This window comes from Dermacentor albipictus, chromosome 9, assembly GCF_038994185.2.
Source record: "Dermacentor albipictus isolate Rhodes 1998 colony chromosome 9, USDA_Dalb.pri_finalv2, whole genome shotgun sequence".
Taxonomy (NCBI): Eukaryota; Metazoa; Arthropoda; class Arachnida; order Ixodida; family Ixodidae; genus Dermacentor; species Dermacentor albipictus.
The window spans coordinates 21270238-21288402 of NC_091829.1; the positions used below are offsets into that span (position 1 = coordinate 21270238).

The 18165-nt window shown below is 47.4% G+C and overlaps 2 protein-coding genes and 1 long non-coding RNA gene across 6 annotated transcripts in view; 2 read left to right on the top strand and 1 right to left on the bottom strand.

Annotated features, from left to right (window-relative positions):
• Positions 1-15603, top strand: part of LOC135921818 (uncharacterized) — a 67846-nt gene extending 52243 nt beyond the window's left edge. For both annotated transcript variants that reach the window (XM_070526270.1, XM_065456161.1), the window contains exons 15-20: positions 291-565; positions 2076-2344; positions 5303-5364; positions 10945-11138; positions 11871-12025; positions 12957-15603. In XM_070526270.1, coding sequence (XP_070382371.1) covers positions 291-565; positions 2076-2344; positions 5303-5364; positions 10945-11138; positions 11871-12025; positions 12957-13280 — 1279 coding nt within the window. In that variant the 3' untranslated portion in view covers positions 13281-15603. The remainder of the gene's footprint in view (positions 1-290; positions 566-2075; positions 2345-5302; positions 5365-10944; positions 11139-11870; positions 12026-12956) is intronic.
• LOC135921819 (uncharacterized) overlaps positions 1-17211 on the bottom strand; it is a 30708-nt gene extending 13497 nt beyond the window's left edge. The window contains exons 1-3 of one of the 3 annotated variants that reach the window (XR_010570637.1): positions 17052-17211; positions 10923-11059; positions 2017-2257 (exon numbers count right to left, since the gene is read on the bottom strand). This is a non-coding gene — a long non-coding RNA (uncharacterized lncRNA). The remainder of the gene's footprint in view (positions 1-2016; positions 2258-10922; positions 11060-17051) is intronic. The other 2 variants (XR_010570636.1, XR_010570638.1) reach the window with 2 other exon arrangements.
• Positions 5703-10694, top strand: LOC139050077 (uncharacterized). The gene is made up of 2 exons (XM_070526271.1): positions 5703-8462; positions 8530-10694. The coding sequence occupies exon 1, from the start codon at positions 5877-5879 to the stop codon at positions 7065-7067; it is 1191 nt and encodes a 396-aa protein (XP_070382372.1). The 5' UTR covers positions 5703-5876; the 3' UTR covers positions 7068-8462; positions 8530-10694.
• Positions 17212-18165: the final 954 nt, after the last annotated feature.

An 18165-nucleotide genomic window follows, 5' to 3' on the forward strand; every position in this document is an offset into this window, starting at 1 on the left:
TGGAGCTGTCTAAGCTTGCTGATGCATGGGTCTTGAGCGATAGTATTATTATTATTCTTTCTTATTCTGCTTTGTTGGAATTGCAGTACTGCTTCCTCTTTGGCACGTGTGTACAGCTTTATTGTTAGGGATCTGCAACCTGTGACTAACTTGCTTGCTTTAGTCTGTGCTGTTTTCATTCATTTTTCATTCGAGCGGCAACGCCTGTCCATTCTTTTCTGTTCATTCCATATTTGTTCCAGTGCCTAACTATTTTGCTGACCACTGATAGTCAAAGTGTCGCCGTGCAGTTGGATGGAGGGATACGAGCCCCCTCTGCTGGACCCGGTTCAAGATGTGGCCAACATGTCGGGACACCGGCGCGACGGCCGCACCACGCTGAGCTTTGCGCGACAGCGCTACTCCGAAGACGTTGGCTACGACCTGGATTTGGACCAATGCCTGTACTTGGTGTTTCCGACTCACGGTGGCGTCTTCAACGCCGTTTCCAAGAAGATCCGAAAGCATGAGCAGCGGCCCCTTGTCTCTAGCGAGCCGGTTTGCTTCACAGGCTGCCATCCACAAGGTAAAGAATCCGTTTGATGACTCAGTTGATTTAGTTTATTCTTATTGACGGTCTACAATGTGATCTAGAAGTCACGGAAAAGGTAAAAATTTGTGATTTAAGAAACATAGACAGTAGAATATAGCCAGAGTATTTACATTTGTCACTGAGACAATATTGCGGCACTGAGGTGGTATTGCGGTTCCAAGTTAAGTTGGGACTAAAGCAACAGACCAGAAGGGATACGTGTGAGTAACAATTAACATTACTCAGTTTATAAGATATGTTGTCCTGTCAGTACATTTATTGCTATTATTGTTGTTGTTGTTGTTGTTGTTATTATTATTATTATTATTATTATTATTATTATTATTATTATTATTATTATTATTATTATTATTATTATTATTATTATTATTATTATAAGTTTTTGCTTTTGAATCACTGGTATAAGCTGCATGTATGCACCAGATTATATATCAGTATTACGAATAACAGGTGCTTATGACAAGTTGACAGCCCCTAATTTGTCACAAATATTGGCTAGAACTGTAACTATTTGATGACACCCTGACCATTCTGAGATCTCAAGTGCAGCTCATTCTCCTAAATCCAAAAATTTCACCGACAGTTATGATACTCCCTAATGGGAAATTTTTAGTCCAGCTCTATATGTGTTTTCATTTCGCGATATATTGGCTGTCGCGGACAGTCTGTCTCGTGCGGCACATTGAAAATGGAGCGAAGTTTGGCACGAGTACCTCGCTATTCGGAAGATCGCGAGAGGCGGAGTGTGGGTGATGCATGGGCGCAATTCGCAGCAGCCACCGCAGACAGACCTCTGCTCATGCAGCGCTTTGTTTCCATATATGGTATCAGTGGATGTGCTCGCCGCGTGCCATCGATGAACAAACGGCAGCGAGCTGCTCTGGCGCCTTCTCGTAGCAGTCGTCGCCGCAGCACGTTTCTTCTCATGCTTTTGCCATACCCTCCTCCTCTGCTTTCCTCCTCATGCTCTATTTGCTATTGCCGTCTTTCATCCCCTGCTGCGCTCTGCGTTCACTCTTTCAACCTTTGCTGTGCTTGTTCGCTAGGTTACGCCGAGGGACGTCACCGATGTGAAACGCAGGAACGGGCACCTAAGAGCTGTGCTCTGAAACACCCAACATATCTTTTTCAGGCACAAATAGAATGTCGTACATTTATGAAAAATTTCTTTATCTCCGATACAAAGCTTAACACCATATAGCCTGACATCCACATTATGACATCAGAGGTGGACCACTACCCCATGTGCACTTGAAGACAGCTGTAGAACAAAGAAATGCTATGCAGCAAACACAAGAAACCTAACGTGCTCAGAGAATGCAAAGGTGACGCGAGATGAAAAACCTGCAACAGGTGTGAAACCTCAAGGGATTGGTGTGCAAAGCACTAATATCGCACACTATTTGTGCAAGTACGATACATACGTGCATTCGCAATGCGTAACTTCAGTCATGGTATCTCGCTCCCAATGGCTCTGGTACAGGTGGTACCAGACCACCTCCACGCCCATCACCGGGAGGAGGTACCAAGGCTTCATCGCCAGCAGAAGACACAGGTGCAGGGCCGAGCATCTATCCACCGCGGTACACGCCAAAAGGTGGCCCAAGGAAGCCTTCAGCACCAACAACACTGCCACCACCAAGCCTGGAAGAGTACCACCTGCGGCTGCAAGTACTGGAACCTTGGCAGGCCAGCTATGGCGTGCGGGGATCACGGCCTTACTCGCTTCTCTCTCAGCAGCTGACTAAAGGGGTGAGTATCCTGAATAGTACAACCGTTACCACTAATGCCTCAAGCAAACTTAGCCTACTGTACTAATACAGATCTGCACTTGTGTCCCAATCGATGATAATGTCTTCACTGTTTGTGGTTCACAGGGTTATCTACTGAAAGTAAGCTTACACTATTAACCAACATTAAGAGTGTTAGAGGCACGGGTGCATACTTTATAATTGCACGAAGAGTCGCTCATCTTCATGCTTGAGATACATTCACATGCACACTTCATCGATCCATTAAGCAAGCTGCTTTCGTGCAGGTAATGCTAGCTCTAGGGAGCAGACATCCATGTTCCTTAACGTTGAGCGAGTTGATTTAGTTAACGTGATGATACTATTTGCGCCCATACACTTTTTATTTCCCCACGCGTGTTGTCTTTTTATTGTGCTATTATCATACCTGCCAACCTATGAAATTCAAAATTCGTAAAGATCCTGAGAAAGGGAGGAGGGCAAGGGATGGGGAGAGGTGTATGGCTTACATTCTTAAGAACTTAGCCCTGCGCACACACCTTTTCTGTCATATACTTATGCGCGTTATTATTAATTTAACTTCAGGCTCAGCACACAAGCAGCAGCAAACTTGGAGCAGTAGCGATTGGCAAGGAACACATTGCCTTCTGATCGCACTGACATTGCTGTTGCTGATTTCGCCTGCTTCAGGAACTGTACTGAATAAACTTGCTGAAAGCAAGTACCCCACAAGTATACGGCATCTTGCTCTGCCTCATGAAGGTGGTGCAAGTACCACATTATTCTTGTTTTTGCGTGCATTCTTTCTTTATTCTTGCGACACCCTATCCATCAACACCTCTAAAGCCCTTTTTTTTTTCGAAGACAGAATTTATCTTTTGTAAAACATGACGCAACATTCATAAAATCGTAGAACAAGCCCATATGCGTAAACTTTGGGAAAGTCTGGGAGTATTCAGAAAGTTGAGAGAAATTGAGGAGAGTTGGCAGGTATATGTTATGCATAAAGTAATCAGTCATGCCTCTGGGAGGGCGCACTGAAGACAGCTAACATGTGCAAAAGAAATGAAAGACTCAGTCACATGTTTGATGGTATTGTTACAAGTGAAGTAAGGATACAGTAGCAGGCATATTGTCTATTCAATGTTTGCAGTGTACGTACAAAAGTATGAAAATTAAGTAAAGAAAATTGGGGTCCAGTAAAGAAAATTGGGGTGCATTGATGACCCACTGCCTTACACACCTTTCCTTGCCGCAATCAGTTACGCTCGGGCAGCAGCTATGCTTTACTCTGTTATGTAGTGAATGGTGCCTGGTAACATGTTCCTTACTGCGACTCATGATTAAATCAAATACAAAATTATGGCTTTACCACACTGCAGTATTGCTTGATTTATAAGTAAGGTTCCATGTTTTCGGTACATATTGATAAACGCCAAAAATAAACCCTTGAGGCATTTTTTTCTGAATTGATGAAAACCAAAAAGCTCAAAATTTGAGCTTTGCAAGTTGTGAACCCAGCCACGAAGGCCGCACGACCTAATGACAGCAGGAAAAGACTTCAGTAGATTATTTTTGCCTGTTGCTTGCTCTGCAGACCTGCCATCTTTGAAAGAGGAACTCTTAGAATGTTCACTGCATAAATTTTCATCTGCTGAAGTTTGCCTCGGCAGGTTCTGGAGAGCGCACAGCAAAAAAAAGGGGCAATCTCGTCAAAAGCTTCCCTTGATTTTTTTGCCATCCCGTGTCAAGAGCAAACGTAGAGCACGCGTTTTCTGGCCTGTGTTTGCTAAGTCACAAGGAGCTTACTCCGATGGCTGACAGTGTCTTCCTTTTTTAGTTTAAGTATTAATTTTATACTCCTGAAATGTCACGTTTCAGTTGTTATATTCACTCATTGGTGCATTAATGAATTTTGTAGAGTGTATGGTCTGTGCTGAATAAAGTCAGGTAATGTCAGGTGCGTTATATTTTCACCATTAAATATGCATTCGCTTTGCAAAACAAGCCTCGATAAACACCCATCTCTCTTTGGAATTCAAATTAGACACCGATTGAAAGAGCAAGACATTAACACCAATATGTTACCCCCGAATTCGAAGAAACACAGATGACATAGATTTTGAAATGTGAGTGGTTATTGGAAATTGGGGAAAATGGCAGTAATGTACAGTCGCCCAAAAACGTTCACGGACCACGAGATCTCAGAAAATTGTAAATATACGAGTAGCGTTTAAAAGCAGCCATTAAAACCGGGCATCCGAATGTTGTTCGCACGTACACCTAAAGGCTGGAAATGGGAACACCAGGCTACGTTTTGAGGATGAGGAGATATTCAGCTTTTTGTCAGATCTCTTGGTCCATAAGCTTTTTTGGTCGACTGTACATGTCCACTGTTCAGCTAATAGATTAATAACCCAATGCAGTAGCTTAGTGGCTATAGCACTACACTGCTAAGGGCTCGATCCCAGTCACAGCAGTCACGTTTCAGCGAAGCCGGAATGCAAAGATGCATGTGCACTTAAATTTAGCTTTGACGAAAAGAATTCTCATGTGGTCAAAATTAATGTAGAGTCCCCCACTACAGCATGCCCCATAATCAGATGGCACTTTTGGCATGTAAAACTGCATAACTTATATTTAAATTTTGAATAGTCATAATGTCACGGAGCAATTGTGCAGATTTTGTCACACTAGAGTAGTGCCTTCTTTTTTGTTGAATCACTAAGAATATGTTGTTCCTTTATATTTCTAGGACTATTCTTTAAAAAATCATTTGAGAGCTTTTGAGCACTTTTCTTAGGCCATTAATAAAATCTTGCGATTTGAGAGAATACTTCACCCTTGGAGTGCCAAAAGTGCATTATGAAATAAACACACCATAAAGGACTAAGGGAAGTCGATTCAATATGTTCAAAATTATGCCAAACTTAATTTGTCACACTTCTATTTGTTTCAGCTGGAATCTGCCTTGAATGAAGTGTCCGAGAAGCACCAGATCAAGCTTAAACGCCTTGTAAGGTAAGTTTCGCAACAGGACTAGATGAAAGTGACATAAGTAAAGGTAGTTTGCACTTATGATAGTACTCTGAATAGGGTCTTGCAAATTTGGTGAACAATTATGCTCCAATTTTTACACAGTGCCCACATTTACCTTTAGCAGCACTGTCTTGCACCATCATGCAAAATGGACAAGGCACGACTGCATTCTAAGCGGGGATATTACAAAGCCTACAACAGTGATCAAGCATATTTCTATACAGAAAAGATAGTGCAGATACTTAGCATATTTAATATATTGCTACGGGGTAGTATTCCCAATGACGAAGAGCCGAGCAGGAAAAAGACGAAGACGACGATTGGAAGCTAGCGCGGGCTGTTGCCTCTTGGTCAACTGCGGCGTATAGCCTTGTAAATATACTTGTAAATAGCTTTTCGTCGGTGTCTTCCTACGTAACATATTTGGTGGAGGTGGACGTTCCCTGTACCTCGTCACGGAGCTTCGCAGTGGACGGTACGTCGAGCCTACCTTCATGGCTCCCGGCGACGCCAACCCGACACCACCGGCTCCGACACCTGCTGCCACTTCGACGACCTACATCACCCTCTCCGCTCCCCGTGATCCTGGCGTATTCTCGGCAAAAGATGGGGAAGACGTCGAGGACTGGATCAGCCTTTACGAACACGTCAGTCGCAATAACCGGTGGGACCCAACTATCATGCTCGCCAACGTCGTCTTTTACCTCGGTGGCACACCTCGAGTTTGGTATCGGACGCACGAAGATGAGCTGACCAGTTGGGATTCGCTTAAGCAAAAGCTTCGAGACTTGTTCGGCAACCCCTACGGTCACCAACTTGCCGCGCAGAAGGCGCTTTCCGGTCGTGTGCAGACGTCAACGGAGCCCTACGTCACGTACATTCAGGACGTCTTGGCTCTATGCCGCAAAGTTGACGCACACATGACTGAGTCCGACAAGGTCTCCCACATCCTCAAAGGCATTGCCGATGACGCCTTCAACTTGCTCGTATTTAACAACGTCGCGACGGTGGATGCAGTTATAAAAGAGTGCCGCCGCCTGGAATTTGCTAAAAGCCGACATATCGACCAACAGTTTGCCCGTCTGCCCAACACCCCAGCGACATCTTCCTGTGCCGACGCTCCTCGTCCCAACAACACTGGCGATGTTACCAGGATTGTCCGGCGTGAGCTCGAGGCCGCCTATCCGGCTGCGTTTGACTCCAGCCCCTCCAATGCACCTGCAGTCACTGTTTCCCTGATCCAGGCAGTTGTCCGCCAGGAGTTCGCCAACATGGGTATTCACACCATCTGCTCGGCCCATCGCCCTGATCCCCACCCGGCATCTTCGATTCCACCCCGTCCCGCACCTTCTTACCCACCACGTTTCCGTAACCCCTCTGAATGGCGCACTGCAGACGACAAGCCAATTTGTTTTCACTGCCATCGAATTGGGCACATTTCTCGGCACTGCCGCAGTCGCTGGAGTTCCCTGAACCAGTCTACATATACTGCCTACTCTCGCCCCCCAGATGGCCTTTCTCGTCGCTATGCTGCCCGCTCAGATAATGCCGCCACCGATTCTCCTGCGCCGAACCGCCCCTATTCTCGTTCACCTTCACCCCAACGACGACAATCTCGCTCTCCCCAGCCCCGTCGTTCCTATTCGCCGACTCCCTTCGGACGCCGCTCCCAGCCGGAAAACTAGACGATGCAGCGCCTCAAGGTGACGCTGCATTGCTCCCTACGCCGCCAAATCCTCTCCTGACGTTGCCCACTCATCTGAACCTTCTTTACGTGCAAGTCGACGGTGTTCCTGTATCAGCTCTCATAGACGCTGGGGCGCATTTGTCGGTAATGAGCGCGGATCTTCGTACCCGGCTGAAGAAAATAATCACGCCCGCCACGACGCCTGTTGTCCGTGTCGCCGATGGCGGAACAGCCCCCGTAATTGGTATGTGTGCCGCCCGCGTCTCCTTCGCCGATCGCTCCACTACCGTGCTATTCACAGTCATCGCTCACTGTCCCCACGACATCATCCTCGGCCTCGACTTCCTCTCCGCACATTCTGCTCTCATCGATTGCTCCGCCAGTACTCTCCGCCTCGACCTGCCTGTTCTGGATCCTTCCTCGCCTCAGTTCCGTCGACTTCGTTCGTTTGCCACCTTCGGCACTGACTTACGTTGACTTCGTGTCATCCCCACCAGTGCCCGACGGTCACTACATCGCGGCTCCTATGCAAGACGTCCTCCTTACACACGGGATCACACTACCTCATACTATTTTATCTATTACGGCGAATTGCGCCTGCCTGCCAGTGGTCAATTTTGCCTTGACGACACAAGTGCTGCCACGCGGGATGTCTCTGGCCCAACTTTGCTCATTCGAGGATCACTCTGTAGCATCGATTTCAGTAGACGACAATTCAACCGATCCTCCTCTACCATCGCAGTCGGCAACTTGTACCATCGCCAACTTACAGAAAATGATTGCACCCGACATGCCGTCCGAGCACGCTCGTGCGCTCTACCGCGTTCTGATGTCCTACCAAGATATTTTTGACTTTAACGATCGTCCTTTGGCTCAAACAACAGCTGTTAAACATCGCATTAATACCGGAGATGCCCCTCCTATTCATCGCCGCCCGTATCGAGTATCACCGGCTGAGCGTCAAGTGATTCACACCGAAGTTCGCAAAATGCTTGCCAAGAACATTATTGAACCATCATGTAGTCCATGGGCGTCACCGGTTGTGCTGGTAAAAAAGAAGGATGGCTCATGGCGCTTTTGCGTAGATTATCGGCACCTTAACAGGGTTACCAAAAAGGACGTGTATCCCCTACCTCGGATTGATGACGCCCTTGACTGCCTCCACGGTGCTCGCTATTTCTCCTCTATTGACCTTCGCTCCGGCTATTGGCAGATTGCCGTGGACGATCTCGACCGCGAGAAGACTGCCTTTGTGACACCCGACGGTCTTTATCAATTCAAGGTGATGCCGTTCGGCCTATGTAATGCTCCTGCCACTTTTGAACGCATGATGGACTCCCTTCTTCACGGTTTCAAATGGTCCACATGCCTGTGCTACTTGGACGACGTTATAGTATTTTCCCCAACATTCGCTACGCACCTTGAGCGCCTCTCAGCAGTCCTGGACGTTTTTCGGCGAGCCGGTCTGCAACTCAACGCATCGAAGTGCCAATTCGGCCGTCGCCAGATTACTGTCCTTGGACATCTCGTTGACGCGAACGGAGTGCAACCGGACCCAGGCAAGATCCATGCTGTTACGCACTTCCCTGTTCCGAAGTGTGTCAAGAATGTGCGCAGCTTCATCGGCCTTTGCTCGTACTTCCGCCGTTTCGTCAAAAATTTCGCGGCCATAGCACGACCACTAACCGAGCTTTTGAAAAAAGACGCCCCTTTCCAGTGGGGCGATAACGAGGCCTCTGCATTCTCGCTTCTCATCGATCTTCTCACAACGCCTCCCGTTCTGGCCCATTTCGATCCTTCTGCGCCTACCGAAGTCCGTACTGATGCCAGCGGTCACGGTATTGGCGCAGTACTGGCACAACGCCAGCGTGGCCACGACCGTGTTATCGCTTACGCCAGCAGGCTCCTCTCACCCGCGGAGCGCAACTATTCCATCACTGAGCGTGAGTGTCTGGCCCTAGTTTGGGCGGTTGCGAAGTTCCGCCCATACTTATATGGCCGACCCTTTTCCGTCATCACAGACCATCACGCGCTTTGTTGGTTATGCTCATTGAAAGACCCTTCAGGAAGACTTGGTCGCTGGGCCTTACGCCTCCAAGAATATTCGTTCTCTGTCACCTACAAATCTGGCCGACTACACAAGGACGCTGACTGCCTGTCTCGCTACCCGGTAGACGAGCCTGACGACGCCGACAGTAGTACCGCCGACGGCATTTTCTCTGTGTCTGCCTTCGCTAACATCGCCGATGAGCAGTACCGAGACCCATCGCTGCGAGTACTCATCGAGCGTCTGCGCTCTACACCTACCGACGCATCCGTTCGCCGATATGTCCTCCAGGGCGGCATTCTGTACCGAAGGAGCTTCCTCCCTGATGGCCCTGATCTTCTTCTTGTCGTGCCAAAACATCTACGAAAGACTGTGCTCTTTCAGATGCATGACGCACCCACTGCAGGACATCTTGGCGTAACCCGCACGTACGACCGCGTCCGCCGCCGCTTCTATTGGCCTGGTCTTGCTCGCTCCGTCCGACGCTATGTTGCTGCCTGTGATCCCTGCCAGCGTCGGAAAACGCCTCAGGTGCTACCTTCCGGTCATCTCCAGCCGATCCCCATCCCTGTGGAACCGTTTTTTCGTGTTGGATTAGACCTCCTCGGTCCCTTTCCCACGTCATCATCTGAGAACAAATGGGTAGCCGTCGCAACTGATTACGCCACCCGATACGCTATCACGCGGGCTCTTCCTACCAGTTGCGCCACTGACGTCGCGGACTTTCTCTTGCGTGACATTATCTTAGTGCATGGCGCCCCGCGACAGCTGCTTACTGACCGTGGTCGTAACTTCCTCTCGAAAGTTATCGCCGACATTGTGCGTTCCTGGTCTATTCAACACAAGCTGACTACCTCATACCATCCTCAAACCAATGGCCTGACAGAGCGCTTAAACCGTACTCTTACCGACATGCTGTCCAAGTACGTTTCGAAGGACCACCACGACTGGGACGTTGCCCTTCCTTACGTCACCTTTGCTTACAATTCTTCCCGACACGACACCGCCGGATTTTCTCCATTTTATCTACTCTACGGTCGCGAACCGACCTTGCCCCTTGACACGGTACTTCCTCCTGCTGCGACCTCAACAACCGAGTATGCACGCGACGCCATCGCCCTCGCCGATCATGCACGCCAGCTTGCCCGTGCTCGACTGACGGACTCGCAAACCACGCAGCAGCGTCAGTACAACGCCCGCCACCGTGACGTACAGTTTTCGCCTGGTGCACTCGTGCTCCTGTGGTCGCCCTGTCGTCACGTTGGACTTTCCGAAAAGCTCCTTTCGCGATACACAGGGCCCTACCGCGTGCTGCGCCAGGTGACGCCTGTGACTTATGAAATTGCTCCTGTGAGCTCAACCTCGTCATCTACTCTGGCGTCTAGTGATGTCGTGCACGTCAGTAGGCTCAAGAGCTACTCCACTGCTTCCGAGTCCAGCCTTTAGTCGCTCCGGGACGGCGCTTTTGCCGCCGGGGGTAGTGCTACGGGGTAGTATTCCCAATGACGAAGAGCCGAGCAGGAAGAAGACGAAGACGACGATTGGAAGCTAGCGCGGGCTGTTGCCTCTTGGTCAACTGCGGCGTATAGCCTTGTAAATATACTTGTAAATAGCTTTTCGTCGGTGTCTTCCTACGTAACAATATTAAGCAAACTTGACGTTACTGAATACATAAAGCACTTCTAAAGAAAAGAGAACGGAGAAGGCAGAAGGAATGCAGCTTAAACTCCTGGTCATTGAAAAATGAAGTGCAGAAGCACGAAGCACGACATGGAGGAGCGTAAGAACACTTGGGGAATGTCTCACATGCTGCATTCTTTCTGTGCAGAGAACCTGATGGTGTGGTGGCCGAAATGCAGCTGCTGTTGCCAACGAACCGCGATGCCCAGGTAGTAGAGGAGAGCCTGCGCACTGCCCTCTCGCCAGGACAGCTTCTTGGAGGCCTGCGTGTAAACCCGGCCTCCCTTCAGCTGCATGTGGGCGACGCACCAGAGTCGAACGTGCGCCAGTCCTCCCTGCCAGGCAAGTTTATGATGCAAGATTCTTATACTTTAACTCCTAAGTGCACGCCATGGCACTCGGGGTGTGCACTGGCTGCAGCCAAATTAGGTAGCAGTATGCAAAGCATGGATCTGAACTGCGAATGGCACTGCTATATCAAGCCTCCTGTGGCGACAAAATTGAGCTGTTGTGCATATGTAGTGGTCAATGGGACTATGACGTCTGTTGTCACTATGACTATAACCTTGTACCACATGGCACAGAACATGGTCCATTACCTTGATGTGTGCATACATACATGCATTACATATACATATGCACAGGCAGGTACATCCAATGCAGCCACAAATCACTGTCACATTACACTAAAACATTGTATAGCAATCCCACAAGCACAGTTGCATTATGTTTCCTAACTCTTCATGGGACTTTCATCCCTTTTTTCTGTATCATCAGAGTTCCTCACTTGTGTCACATTCGTTCACATGTTATAATCGTGCAAATACAGCAACTAATAGAACTTCAGTTGCTTATTTGAAAGCAACCATTAACGCGACAGTGAGTGCAAGACCTTGCAGCGGCAAATTAAATTGGCAGGCTTCGGCAGTGCCATGTATCTGGACTAGAGTGATAGGGCCAAGTTGGTTTCCATACACTGTTCCATGCGCCTGAAAGGTAAATAAAACACGATTCACCGCACCAATGCTTGATGCTGGAAAGAATATGTCTCTCTCTCTCTGTTTCTTTAACCAGGTTCTGACACGTCGGGTGAAGAGTCGTCCAGTGAACAGATCAAGCTGTATGCCATTGTCGGCGCTGTTGCTGCTCTCGTTTTCCTGCTGCTAGTACAAGCAGCTTCTATGGCCTGCCGAAGGAAACTGCGCACCCAGCCACCTGCTCCCAACAGGGTAAGCATTGTAAGCATAAACTACCGTGGTGCCATCGTAGAAGAATGGCAAGACTTAAGATTGGTAACACTAAGATGGCAAGAAGTATGACTGCCAAGTTATGTAAGATGGCGTGATAGTTAAATCAAATTGAATATTTACTGTATTTCCTTTCAAAGAAAGAGGAAGCCAGGGTTAAAGGCGGATAAGCCTGACGAGGTCATCGCTTCCCTTGCAAAACAGCTGATATGGTGGCAGTAATAAAACTAGGATAGTCAAAATTTATAGTGAACAACTCATAAACTGTATTTTACTGCTAATTACAGTCAATATAATGCATGTGGTAGTAAACACAATGGTATACACATAACTTAAATCACAATAAGTGAAAAAATAGAACATAGTGCAATGATTTATAGAAAATGTTGGTGCTAAATGTAAGAGTGAAAAAAGCTGCTTACAAAAATACGCCTGTAACCGTCAAATACAAAGGTATATCTTAATAACAACCTGAAGGGTACAAACACATGCACATGCAAGGTACAGCAAAGAAAAATAGGAGACCAACAAGCACCCTTGTCTGTCTCCCATTTTCCTTCTCTCTACATTGCATGTAGAGATGCTTGTGCCTCTCAGGCTGTAATTAGGATGTACCAACTCATCCAGAAACAAGTCCTTCTAGACAAAGGTATAACCTGTGTTCTGGCCATCGAAGGTCCCTTTGAATTAACTGTTCTTTAACAACTAAAACATTTACAAACAGCCACACTAAAGCTATTTTGTGCCATGTATAAGCATATGAAGTGATGCATAACTTGTTTGATTAATTTTTGCTGTGACGAAACATGGAATTCCATTGCGGGCAGACAAACGTGCTTCGGTGTTCCTTCTGAGACCCTCTGTACAGAGGCTGTCACAGGTAACAAAATCTGCATTCCTAATGGCTGCGCAGGAAAAGTTGCTAACGAGCTCCCACTGGAAGGACTACTCAACCACAGCCAGCAGCAACTACAGCTATGAGAACTTCGCCCTGCGACCGGATGAAGACTTGGGCCCACCAGCAGGTGCACCCCGTGCCGCCAGTGTCACCTACGACCGCGGGCCCGCCCGTGCCCCGCCTCCCGCAACCAACCCGTATGCCACAGGCCAGAGGCGGCAGCCGCAGGAGATGAATCCAGACTTCTACTTCATGCCACACCAGCGTCGCTACTCCGGTGAGGTGGTGCGAGTGTTTGTGGACTACAGTAACCCCGAGTACACTGGGGCACCCAAGTGAATGCATGAGCTTGTGGCAGGAACTGAAAGGGCCACAGCGAACTGTTCAGTGAACTTGCAGTGCTGCAGTCGTGAAGCGCCCAAATCAAGACACGCCTGCGGGTCCATCAGGTGTGCTGCTGTTCATGTGTGGTTCGACATATTGACGATGGCTTGACACGTTCAAAGCTCCAGCATGTGTCGCAGTCACCAGAAAGCCGTGGACTACTGAATGACTCATTTAGGTTTACTTCAGAGTGCTGCAGCCTTGAAGTGCTCGTGCCAAGGTATGCCCGCGGGTCCATCGGGCGTGCCTGCACCAAAAGCTTGACATTTGCATTTGCTCAAAAATCCTTCAGCATCTGCATCGTTGTAGTGGCAAAGCCATGAGCCATTGAACTACTCACTCACACACATTGTATACCTGCAGGTCAATCAGGTGTGGTGTGGCTTTTTGCTTCCCTTTGTCAGACACACTTCTGAACTTCATGAACTGTTGCTGTTGTCACAGCTGCATGCTGGTATCTTTGAGAGGCACTGAGTTATCTACCACCCAGAAGCAGCAATGTCGGCTGCTTGTATATGTCAACACCTGGTGCACTAAAAATGTACCTGAAACTCAATCAAACCTGTCGCCATCAGCTTTTCTCCTTTGTGCGGCAGGGAATATTCTCAGGCTTCACAAACTGCTGGCAATTTCAAACAGCAAAAAAAAATATGCAGGTAATGTGCACAAGTGTGGTGAGGCAGTGTACTCTGATGCACTTGCACTTCCTGGCTCATGAAGTCAATGTCACAATGAGATGGTACACAAATGTATCAAATGTGCTTGTGCTATCATGTGCATGCAAAGAGAAAGCACTCGTGTAGTGTGTGTGTGGCTGTGTGATCTGCTACCATACTTATCTGCACCATAGGCTACAGCCTTGAGGAACGTCTCCTTGAAGGCAGCGCCGAGACCCTGCATACTGTATTGCAGTTTACCATCTGTGGTACCACCGATACCCAGAGGTAATCAGACAGTTCTAACCTTAAAGTACAGTCTGTGCACAAATAAATAGCACTAAGCACAATGCCTGAAAGCAGGTAGCAAACGGACAAAATAAATGCGCGCACATGTTAGCTTAGCACATTAAAACTCATTGCATGTGCCAAGAGCAACTGTTGCAAGACTCCACTACACCTCACAACTGCCAAAAGAGCCAAGCACTGATGAGCTGGGCTCCACAACAAATATGTCTCAGGCTCTGCTATGCTTCACAAGTGCCCTCACAGCCAAGCACTTTTGAGTGAGGCATTGCATGTCAAGCATGTGCCACATACATACTCTAAGCAGCCATGCCAAACGTCAGTGTAAGAGCATGGTGGAGAGGTGAACTGGTGGCCCCAGGAAAGTGTGAAAAAGAAATACTAGCGACTTAAGAGAAAGAAAGGTGGTAAGCTACATACTGAAGAATTGTAGTGTAGCCTCTAGACGGTGTAGAAGGTAACTGGTAGAGAATAGCCCGTCTTTTCCTAGCAGTGTGTGAGTGTGACCTAATGTAGTCATCACGATTCTGGGCCCATCCTGGTATCTGTTTTTATGAGGTCTTTCATGCTCACTTGCTTCCAGAGCTATATTTGTTCTTATAAGGTCACGGATTATACTTCACACACTGTGAGGGTATAAAGAATAAGTTGTCAGGTAAAGGTGGTTCCATTCAGCAGGTTATAGCGAAGTCGTAAAGAGTTTGTAAATAGCAACATACACGAATGCACGGCTGATGTGCAGCTGGGCTTCTTGTCGTGATATACTGAGCACTTGGCAAGAAATTAAATACTGAAGTCCACTTACCCAATAGTATAGACATGTTAGTTCCTCTCTACTAACCCTTTTCAGAAAGTGCACAACAGGGAGTGCAATTATAGTGATCAAATCATTTGAGCAGACTGAAGTGCATCACATGCAGCAGACAGGAAAGCATACATGTGCAGGATCAGGTAAAATTAACCAAAGTGTACATGAATATTTGCAACACTGACACACACTGCACATAATGTGGCCATGCATCAAGTTTCATAGCCACTTGGAGAGCAGCTATGTTGTTTCGTTTATGATGATTTCAATAAAATGGGAATTCTCACTTTTCTCAAGCAAACTTGGCAATAGTCGGTTGGGTGTGAAAAAAAGCAATAGTAGACATCGCACAAGGAGATATTTAATAAAGCAATTCTGGGACATTAACATGTCTTGATTTATATGCCGGACAAGTTGAAGACAGCTATTCGCTGTCAAAGCATGTCAGTGCAAGACGGTATTAGTTGAACAGGCTTCTTGATACAAATAAAGGTGTGGAAGCAACGTCCTTGTCCTAGTGCTTCTGAATGTGTTGCCTCATCGACAGATATAGCATGTCACAATGCACAAGCCAACCTACCACTTGCTACCAGCAACTCAAGTGTGAAGGTTCATTTGTATACTTGAATTTTGTATACTTGTTAAGTATACTTAACACCTGCTTTGTTGCAGGACACTTTAACAGAGAAGAGATCATGCTTGATGAAATTACAGTTGTCAAGCCAACATTTCTTTTTTCTCTCGGGGTAAGGGGGGGGAGGGCCTGTGGTGTAATTTATGAAACCCTTAATTGTTATCACTGATGTTCAAGGTAAGGATCATGGTACTCAGCTGTCAAGCCTATATTTGCTGGAACTACAGTAAGCCTAGCAAAAATGTAAGTGACAGGAAGAGCACAGGAAATAAATGAGAGACCCGCAAAGCGTTATACCGGCATCGCACGGGCACTTTCGATCGCGATCCTTGGCTCCTGCGCACCAACTGCCGAAGGGATGTTGTTGTTGTTGTTGTTGTCCTTAGTGGCCGTGGCACATACCCACAGTGGGGGATTGGCCAAGAATCGGGCGGTTTAATTAGGTGCCTAAAAATAATAATGATAACAAGGGAGTTAACAATTTGGGCGTGTGAGTTTAAAAGTGAACGTTTTGTGTTTGGAGAAAAAAGGAAATAATCAGATCAAAACCGGGTATAAGATAATAATAATAATAACAATAATAATCAATAAAAGATAAGAAATAAAAAAAAAGCTATGGTTGGGAGGGAGAACGATCAATCTAACATGGAAATCGATTGGTTTCAATGAGGTAATTTTGGATCGCCAAGCAAACATTTCTGTTGCTGAACCCAACAATGGAGGCTCCAAAAGACAGGATCACAGGCACTGATAAAGTTAAACCAATAGAGCGAGCAAATTGTGATCGAGAAGTTCGATCCTCATCGGGCTCGATCGCGAGCTCCCCTAGTGAAAGGGTATTACTATCTTTTCGTATCCCATTGTTCATACGAACTTACGTTTGATTAACACTTCGGAATGTTTTGTAGAATATATCGCTCGCACTGCGAAATACTTCCTTCGTCAGTGACGACAAGGTCTGATAATTCATATTTGTTTTCGTTTTAAGATAAGACGCCAAGTTGCGTTGCTCGATACCTCTGGTTATGCATTTGGCGCGCGATGCTGCGATGTCGGCCACTTAATAGAAAACCGCTGTTGTTACCTGACACAGATGTAGCTGGCCCGACGACGAATACTCGAAAATGACTACGATCCGCAGAATGAACTTGGCAGGCAAACGCTACTCGGCAGAACCATTTATGAACGAGCGGCGAAGGTGACCATTACCCGCGTTTCCCGCCAAATGGTCGAAAGGACTGCCACAGCAGCATCTAGCTAGTAATGAATTTCGCGCGCGACGCTGCGATGTCGGCCACGTAAAGGAAAACCGCTGTTCTTACCTGACACATACGCAGCTGCAAGTGTAGCTGGCCCGACTACGAAGGCTGGACAATGACTACGATCGGCAGAATGAAGAACTCGGCAGACAAACGCCACTCTGCAGAGCCAATGATGAAAGAGCGGCGAAGCAGCTGACCTGGTTTCCCGCCAAATGGTTGAAAGGACTGCCACTGTAGCGCCACTGTGCAATACTAAAATTAACCCTAGTGCGCCTTGCGGGCATGGTGTGCTTGCGGGTGTGCGCGTTGCAGACGACGCCAACGACGCCGAAAAGAAAACTGAAAATCTAGCGCAAATTTTTCGGATACGGTTCGTTTCATGTTCGTCTGAGAACAGCGAAGAGGAAAAGTTACGCTTGGCTGTCAGTAATGCGCTATAATGAACGGCCAGAATTAAGCGAGCACTTCTCAGAAAGGAGGGTTGCCATGTTGTCTCGCTTTTCCACAGCATGCGTTCTTGCCCCGGGGCACGGCTCATGGCATTTACGGAAACATTTTCGAGTATCAAGAAAGACACTCAGTTCTATTTGACGTAAGGGGACGAACGTATATATACGACCGGAGAAGACAGCATATTAAATGTGCTGTCGGTCTACGCAAGCTAAGCATTTTGAGCAGATTTCTTTTTTTTTTTATGAAAGATATAATGCATTGGAATACTACGAAGGTGTGCCGAATACAAAACACGGATTAGGGCCATGACGCGTAGTACTTACCCGTCCTAAAAGGGAACGTGGCCGATCAAACGGGGCCCAAAGTCCGCTCGTCTGTGGCCATTCACAACGTCGGCAGAGGTTAAATCTACAGTGGTTGGGCTCATGCACTGTGCTGTACGTATGGCCCGCAGTCACGCAGTGCCTTATTCACAGACGCGACCGCAGGTGAACCGTACTCCATGTGGTGCTGAAAGGTGGGTTGACGTAGTCGTACGCGAGCGTGAAAAAAAGAAAACACTAACTGGTCGCGGTGCAAATAGAAATCTTGCATTCTGAATTAGGCATCGCACGGACGTGATTAATTTCAGGAAGAGTGGCACATACGTGTCGTGAAATCGAATAACGCGCAAACCTTCATCAAATATACTTCATAAACTGAAATGGCACAAGGAGGCATG

What these genes read in the sequence shown, in the direction of transcription:
- LOC139050077 (XM_070526271.1), top strand. Translation starts at nt 5,877, where the DNA reads ATGGCTCCCGGCGACGCCAACCCGACACCACCGGCTCCGACACCTGCT.